This window comes from Aptenodytes forsteri, unplaced genomic scaffold, assembly GCF_000699145.1.
Source record: "Aptenodytes forsteri isolate BGI_AS27 unplaced genomic scaffold, ASM69914v1 Scaffold302, whole genome shotgun sequence".
NCBI lineage: Eukaryota > Metazoa > Chordata > Aves > Sphenisciformes > Spheniscidae > Aptenodytes > Aptenodytes forsteri.
Genome location: NW_008794555.1, coordinates 374,007 through 382,699, shown reverse-complemented (window position 1 = coordinate 382,699; position 8,693 = coordinate 374,007). Strand labels below are relative to the sequence as shown.

General features: G+C 44.4%; 1 protein-coding gene across 2 annotated transcripts in view; it reads right to left on the bottom strand.

The window, feature by feature from the left end:
- Positions 1-757: 757 nt before the first annotated feature.
- PPP6R2 (protein phosphatase 6 regulatory subunit 2) overlaps positions 758-8,693 on the bottom strand; it is a 110,451-nt gene continuing 102,515 nt past the window's right edge. For both annotated transcript variants that reach the window (XM_009272440.1, XM_009272441.1), the window contains 2 exons: positions 6,947-7,102; positions 758-5,373 (listed from right to left, as the gene is read on the bottom strand). In XM_009272440.1, coding sequence (XP_009270715.1) covers positions 5,322-5,373; positions 6,947-7,102 — 208 coding nt within the window. In that variant the 3' untranslated portion in view covers positions 758-5,321. The remainder of the gene's footprint in view (positions 5,374-6,946; positions 7,103-8,693) is intronic.

The following is an 8,693-nucleotide window of genomic DNA, read 5'->3' as shown; positions in this document are numbered from 1 at the left end:
TCATGGAAATAACTTGGCAAAGGAGCTGAATTACAAGAAAAATCAGCTATGGGTTGTTTTTTTTTTTCCTTTTTTTTTTTTTTTTTTTTTTTTAAATTCATGCACCCACTGGTTTTCCATTCTGCTTGCCAGCTGCAGCTCTCTAAAAAGCAGTAAGGGCAGCAAAGCCTTGGGACGCTCATGAAATTTGTATCAGGCTTCACTGAGGACATACTATCCAGATCAATAACTGGGATTTTGTCTGCCGTAACTGTTACGACTCAAGAGAAGCAGCAATAAATTATTATTTGTGTGTGGGAAAATTTTGTTAGAAGACTGGTAAAACTGTTGAATAAACTACAATCACATTGCTTGATTACTTTCCTTCAAAGGACTCTCACCTAAACTTCAATTTGAAGCTGGTGGATACAATTTTAGAGAGTACCTCACCTCTTTGGGACAGCAAGGGAATTCAAACCCATGAACCCAACTCCAGACCTCCCCTGGTTTGAAGAGGGTACGTAACCACCCTCCTGCTCACAGTGCTGTCGTCCCTGCACCCAGCATTAAAAGCCCGTAGTGAGCAACAGAAATAAGTAATCCAAACCACTTGAGTTTTAATCTATCGGATCACATCTCCATGGCTCCAAACTAGTTACGCTTTATCTTTCTGCAGCATAGGGTTTTTCTGATTGCAAGCCCTACAACTGTGCTCCCCCCCAGTGTAACACCCAGGTACTGAACACAGCAGTTTGGACGCCTGAAAAACAGTCATCTGTTGCACAGTCAACAGTCAGGACTCCTGAACAGCCGTATCATCCAAAGGAGCATGTTTTTCCCCACAATCCAACCAGCCAGAGACAAGTGTGCTACGATTCAAGAATTATTTAGCATCGGCTGAACTGATTACTTTTTAACTGCTAACTGTGCAGAAAAGGCCCCCTCCTCTCCCAGCGTGAAAGCACGTGGGCAAGGCTCTGCAGCAGCAGGGACACCAGGAACAACAGCGGGATCACTGGACAAGCCGCTGCTCTCTTGTAATCCACCCTATCAATGCCCAGCTGGGCAAAACCATTGAACTAGAATGTTCTAGCAGAACCACTTTCCCCCCAGTAAGGTATGCCTTGCTGGTTTTGGTCTTGTACAACGAATGTTTGTCAATGACTTGCTATTGATCATGGAGCTGTACATAGATATAAAAGTTAGGCTCATTGAGCTCTGAGTCTCTGCTTCACCAGGTTTCTCACAATATCCAACTGTGTGTGTATAAATATACACGGAATAATACATATTGCAAATATATATCTATATACACACTCATCAGTATACATATTCAAACCTAAAATTATATATACCATATTGATATGGACAGATTCAAAATACTGCACATAAATGAGGAAGAACAGTGCTGAATATAACTTCTGGTTAGTCTTCATTGCTTTCTGACCAAGTATCTAAGCAAGCCGAGCAGTTTTTTAAAGGGTACAGCTGGGTTAAGTAAATCCATTTTCAGTAGACAATACAATCTGCTCCGACCTTGGGTAACAGTCCTTCCCTAGAGCACACGGCTTACTTGGTGAGAAGGCAACACAGCTCTCCAGCAGTCAGCGTGCCCCGAGATGCCACCATGAACAACCGCCACGGGGACACAGTGCTGGCACTGCACGTGGCACGGCCTGACCCGTGGAAAGGGCTCAAGTCACTGCATGCTATGCCTTACAGTCACCCGAAAACAGAAAGCAGTCACAGAGCCCAGCTGCCCTGCAGGGCTTTGGGCAGTGGTCTGGGACGGCGAGAAAGAAAGCTCAGACAACAACGGGGACCGAGAGAGGCCACAGACTACAGGCAGTGGGACCCTCCAACCTCTACATACCCACTGTGACTCCAGATAGATGGGAAGCTCAGACTTACAACGAGAAAGAAATTTACGCACGGTTTACCTATAAAATTATTTGAGCCAGGCAAGGGAACCATCATCTGACTCTGGATCTGTTCTGAACTGCAAACTCCAACATACCAAGGATGAGGAACTTTTTCTAGATCAGCTTGTTGGCTGGTGTGGCAGCAATGAGGTATAATTCAGAGCTTAAATCCCAAATGTGGAGGAATCATTCACTGTCACAAAAGCAAGAGAGCTTGTGCATTTCTACAAATCTATTTAACTACCAGTAAAATGTCTTATCACAAAAGTAACTGGACACAAGTAATCAAATTAATAAACTTAGATAACGAACCCCTCAGTAACTAAACTGTATTTTTAGATCTGCTTACTGGATATGTTTAAATACATTATTAAAGCTTTCATTTACATTTATAGACTCAAAGCCAAAAGCTAATGAATGACAAGTTCAGAATCTGCAACGAAAGGCACAGACAGACACGTCCTTGCATATCTCTCCGAAACGTTTTAGGACGTTATTGCTGCCAGCTGTTCCGTACCACTTTTCCAGTGGAGGTTACTGCTCCCCAAACCAAGGCTTCACGAACAGATCAGGCGGGTACAGCTAATCGGTATTCTTGCAACATCGGCCAGGACAGCTCGAGGTGATGTAAGGTGACCCCTGTCTATGATGTAACCTAATGCAAAGATCATTTATCTGTTTAACAAGGTGGCTGAAAAGGTATCAAGCCAGAAGGATGATCAAATTGTGCCTGCTAGGGACATTTCCCCTTAATCTCTCGATCCTACACAGACTTGGTCATAATTGTAGCATGGTGGAACCCGCAAGCACCATGGTCAAGAACCATGAATGAGAACAGACTGGAAGAGAACTATTGCCATCACCTGGTATTTAATGGGACTGAAGCCCAGTCATGGTCTTCAACCAGTTGCTGGAATAGGCTGCATCGCTGTTGTATTAGATGAATGATTTTTCAGTTTTCATAGTATCATTTCTGGGTGTTTAAAGAATGCCCGAAGAGAACCTGATTTTTCAGAAAACCTCTAGCACCAATCCTCTGAAAGTTAAGACTTTAATGTGTCTCCAATTAGGAACTCAAACCCACTAATCATTTCTGATAATCCTGGCTAAGAGTGCAATCGATCTCCAAATAGCAAGCAGGGTAACCAAAGCAGAAAGTGAGATTTTCCCTCCCAGCGCAATGTAACTTTAAATTATTTATTTTAAATTACAAGGAGTGAGTGAGAAGACTTCCAGAACAACAGTACTGTGCCACGAAAGCACCTGCTTACCGAGTAATTGCAGCTGAGAGATATCACAGCTATGTCAGCAGCATACAAGTGGCCCACAACCCTAGCACACAACTTCCAAGATGCACACAGCAATCTCATCCTGCTTTCTGCACTGCAACCTCCATATCTGGTATTCCAGCAAAGCAAATCCTCAATTTTCCCTAAGAGCAAAAATGAAAATATGTTATCTTTGGGCACACAAGGATAACCTTGTGCTGCGGGTACATCACCGTCGGATACTGATCCAGCAGAACAGACTGACTCTAACAGTGAAAACGTTTTGTTCATCTCACTCCCCACCCCCCACACCACCTCTCAATACAGTTAAGAAAATTTCATATGCACTACATACATATCACAGTTAAAAATAAAGTATTTTTAAAAAGACTGAAGTCTGGCTAGGATGCCTTTGCTCATAACAACAGATCTGTGTGAGGTACTTTTTCATACTCACAGGGTAAAGTCCCTCGTTATGCACAAGTGAGAATATATCTGAAAATAAGCCATTTGGCTACCTATGTGTCAAGCTTCATGCTTTTATTCCAAAGTGAATGATTTTCCAGCTTAGGTCTTGGACTAATAAAATAAGCGGCATTTAACATTTGACAGGTGGATTTCAGCATACAGCTTACACACAAAAGCAGGCCCAGCTCTGTATCTAGACTACAGGGGTAGAGAATAAGCACTGGAGCACTGGTCGTGGCAATCTGCTGTTACCAGCCCGAGCCTGCTTCTGCAAGTGGCCCAACATCTACACCCGTATGATCTATGTGCACAACTCCAGCCTGGGAACAAGCTCAAAGCAGAGGCCAGCACCACTCAGTGCAGACCTGTGTCTGAAACTGGTACAGTCTTTACAGGACTAGGTCCTTCAGCCTACGCAGAAGATCCTGTGTTCCAGAGTCAAGTACACACCTTCAGCTGACCTTGCTCCCAGGCAGTTTGAAGCGCAGTCCATTTCTCCATACTGTTTTACTCTACTATCCCAAGGCAGTGGTATGTGTGTGTCCCCCCCGCCCAAACTTCTCCATGACCAACTACCTGGGGAGTAACAGGAGGAGTCCTGTGCTGGGGCCATTTCACTCTCCAATGTTGTCACTAGGTACAAAGTGCAAAAGTGTTGCTGTTCCTGCATCCATTAAAAACTTTAAAAACAGAACAAAACAAACAGAAAAGGATTTCCATAATAATTTGAAAATACATTAAGTCTCCAAAAAGCCAGCAAACACCTGATAACCTGTTTGTGCCATATCTGCTCTCGTTCCTGCACGGCAGCAGTCCAGTGGATCATTATCCTCTTAGCTGGCAAACAACATGCTACCTTCTTTGCATACTCTCCAGCCAACGGAGGACGACATCCGGGAAGTTGAGTTTTGATGGCTCGGACAGAAGAGGCCAATTGCTAACTGACCCGAGATCCTGCAGTGAACTGTCACGTCTCCAGAGCAGAGAGCGCTGAGCAATTCACTGGAATGCAGAAAATTCCCATTTCTCAAGACAGTTCAGCATTACAGCAAGCTAGCTACTTGGCCTCTTGTTTGGGACAATGTCAATGACTTCCCTCCCGCCCCACAAAAATGTAAAATAAAATCCCTCCCTGCTTCATCCCATTTAAAGTGTTTGCATCTTTTCCTCCTATGAAATGTTTCTGATAAGGCTTTATTGCTATACAAAAGCGGTGCAAATGCTGCCCAAAGACAGCTCCATCAGGAACTTTGGTCACACGACTGCGGGACTCTTGTGCACTGTCCAAGTCCCAGCGTTAGACCTGCTACCTTTCTGAAGAGAAGCTGAATACTGTGTGCAATAACACTAAGAAAACAGGACTGAACCCCAAATACAAAACAAAAACAAGGGAGAGAGGGAAGGGGACAAGGAACTAAAATTAGGCAGAAGGCTTGCTTGGGAAGAACCCCATCATTCCTGTGATGACTAACTGATCAATGCTACATTTAGACAATGCAAGTGTCTTTCAGAACAGATTGTTGGTGTTGAAACTGCGTGTCTGGTCCTGAATGCCAGCTCTCTCATCAATGCAGCATTTATTAAAAAAAAAAATTAAAATGAAAAAAAAAAAAAAAAATTGACAAATTGCATCACCAGGTAGCAGCCTGGCCTGGATCACACACGTCCCATTGCATCTGTTTCATCAAGCAGGGCCATTTAATGTGGCTTCAGCACAGGGCAAGACTTCTTCTTTCCTAAAGAGAAACCCAAAGAGTAATATTAGAGAAATATAACTACTGGAACATACTCGCTCCTAAAGCTTACTTTCATCCTGGTTGGAAACTTTCCTCTTCAGTAGTATCTGAGCCATCCTTCCTCTATTTTTGTTTCTTCTGCCTTATAAAACATTATTAGTTTCCCAATGAGAACCTCCTCCGAGTCCTTTACAAAATACTACATTTAAAAAATCAAAATAGAAACTGAGAAGTCAGCTTTGACTGCTGATTACACAACATTAATCAATCTATGAACCAGAAGTTTGGAACACGACCATCAGGGTCCTGAGTCCACCAGAAGGCTCTGACCTGACCAGCCTCGTCTGGGGCCTCCCCCCGCAGGCACCCTCCACCATCAGCCTGGGAGCTGGATTCAGGTCTTTGCCGGAGCTATGCCGTACGCATGGCTTTGCACCTTCCTGCTGCAGACCTGCTGAACTGACTCCATGGCTCGTCCCGGGACCCACCTCGTCCCAGGACGAGGACGTGAGTGGTGATCGCTGGATGGGGTCCCATGGGACTGGGCACCTTGTCTGCAGGACTTTTGCCCCCCACTTTGCCGTCACCCTCAGGTCCCGGCTCAGCTCCTGCTGCCCACTGGTGCACTCAGGGCCCTGACAGTACCTGGGGTGCGGTGGTGAGAACAACGACCCGATGGGATACTCGGCTTCCTCCCAAATATGCGTTACACTAGCACTAGAATTTGTGTGAGACTGGTTGTGAATTGTGGGCTCAAATGCTAGGCAGTAGCTGTACTGGAGAGATAGAAGCAGCAATAATGCCGATAGCCGGGAAAGATTTTAATGGAGTGCAGTTGAGTGGATTGGTAGCATGAGGCTCAAAGTGCTGGTTAGAACTTCTTCCTCTCACCAAAAGTACCTAACGAAGAAATTCCCGTAGGATGGCCCAGATGTCTGGCTTCAGCTAAGCACCATCGTCTGAGATTCAGTCTGACAGCAAGCTTGCTCCAGGAGGATTGAGACACCCAAGAGAGGCTGCCTTAGCTCCAGAAGAGCAGAAGCACCTCTTTATTGATCCACATCTCTCTGGCCAAAAGCAGGAGCCAGAGCAAAGCTGTGGAGGCGACAGCACTAGATACGCAGAAGGATTGGTTTCCATATTTAAAAAGACCTAAACTGTCACATTCACAAAAAATTATTAATACCATTTCTCCTTGAGATTACTTCCAGTTTCAGTTATCAAAACACATTCCCATGTTTCCTCATAATATTTTAGCTGTAAATGTCTATATGTTCACCTGAACATACAAACCCATACTATCTGAGTATTTGTTATGCATGAGTAAGAAATGAGAAGGCCATTATTTTAATAGGACAGATGATTTGACAGCACTTCTGGGAAACTGAAATATATGTGCAATATATCGCAGTAATAGCTATACACTACCTGCAGTATAATGTGCTCCGAGACACTCCCGATGTACTACTCGTGTAACTTTGACCGTACACTAATGGTCGAATAACCGCATTCAGTGACACAGTAAAAACCTATTCTCTGTCACAGGCTGGTGAAGGAGTTTTGACCATCTCACCTGTCTTTTGTGGCCGTTTCCGTGACAGCTGTGACAACAGCGGCGGTGTTCTGGCGCTCCTCTGAGTGCTGGGCCACGTTGTTCAGGGGTTTGGATGCTTTTGTCATTCCAATGTCAGTGATGGCCAGCTTATCAATAACCATGCAGTCTGCATCACTGTGTGGGGAGAATTCAAGTTCATGTTAAAATGTCAATTAATGGGGCTTAAATTCCAACAGAGAGAAAAATATTCCTCCTCCTCTCCTAGCACAGGCCACAAAATCCCATAAAGAAATAAGAACTGAAAATAAACTGGAATTAAAAAGCAGTGTACGCATCCTGGAGGCTGTGTTTCCTAAAAATCAACAAGACACCAAATACGCACAAGAACGACAGCTCCTCAAGGCATTCCCATTTCCTGCAGCAAAATCCAGCCTAAGAGCTCCCCATGTATCCCCATCGCCTGCAAACCAGGCATTTTACCACCCTCTGCAACTATCTCTGCTGGTGCGCTCTCCTATGGACAAACACAGAAAACAAACAGTAGAAGGATACAAACGTGAAGTACATTCGGCCAAGACTTTGCAAGTTTAGAGAAAAAGTCCAGGAAGTCAAGTTTACCACTGGGAGCAACAAACCAAAAGCAGACTGCTTGCCTTGGCGTAACTGGAGACTGGCAGTACCAGCACACAGGACCACAGAACAGCCCGGGCTGGAAGGAACCTCAGAAGACCCTCTGGTCCAGCCTTTCGTGGGAAAGGCAGCCTAGAGGAGTTCACCTCTCCTGGAACTGCCCGCCGTTACCCAACACCGCCAAGCAGACTTCCAAGCCCACTGCTCCTTAAACTGCTGTTTTTGGCAAAGCGTGTTTCTGATCTAATATAGGCACCTCTGCTGCTCTACTCAACAGATTTTTCCCAAGTGGCACCTGATACTTCTGCGTGCACCTAGAAAAGACTTAAATTTAAGTACGGAACCTAAAATCCTGAGGAAGAAAAAAAAAAAGTTGATTGGATGTTCATGAGGGGTATCTTCAGAAGCCAAACACGGTTAAATTAACTTGCTTTCAGTAACACATCAGACGACAGATTCCCACGCCTGAGGGATGACATTCCAATGACGTCTCCCTACAACGAAACAGAAGCTCAGATCCTGAAAAAGGAAAGAAACTGCTAGCACAAAACCTACAAATCTTCTACATTTGTATTAAAAAGACCCATATTTCTAACTGGAGAAGTGATTTCCGTGAACGTCTTTATTTTTTGCCTTCTAAGGCAGAGGACAAGCTTGCATGTGAATGATCTTCCTCACAGTTTTAACCCAGTCCCAGTTTCAAGAATGATTTCTTCTTCTTTCAGAGAGCACACCCACAAAAATGGAAGGAAAGCTCAGTAGATGACTGAACTGGAATCCTGTCACCAGCTGCCAGGGGAGTTTATAATGCATACATATAATCACAGTCTGGTAATTAAGACATGCGATAGAGATTTTGAGATCAAGGTTCTATTTCTGTAGCTACTTTTCTGTATGCTCTTGAAAAAAATACATAAAAGATGAGGAATATTGAGATCAAAACATTCATCTTCCTAAAGGGCTAACATGCTATGCTGGTTTTGGCTGGGATGGAGTTAATTTTCTTCACAGTAGCTAGTATGGGGCTATGGTTCGGATTTGTGCTGGAAACACTGCTGATAACACAGGGATGGTTTAGTTACTGCTGAGCAGTGCTGACACAGGGTCAAGGCCTTGTCTGCTCCTCACCCCACCC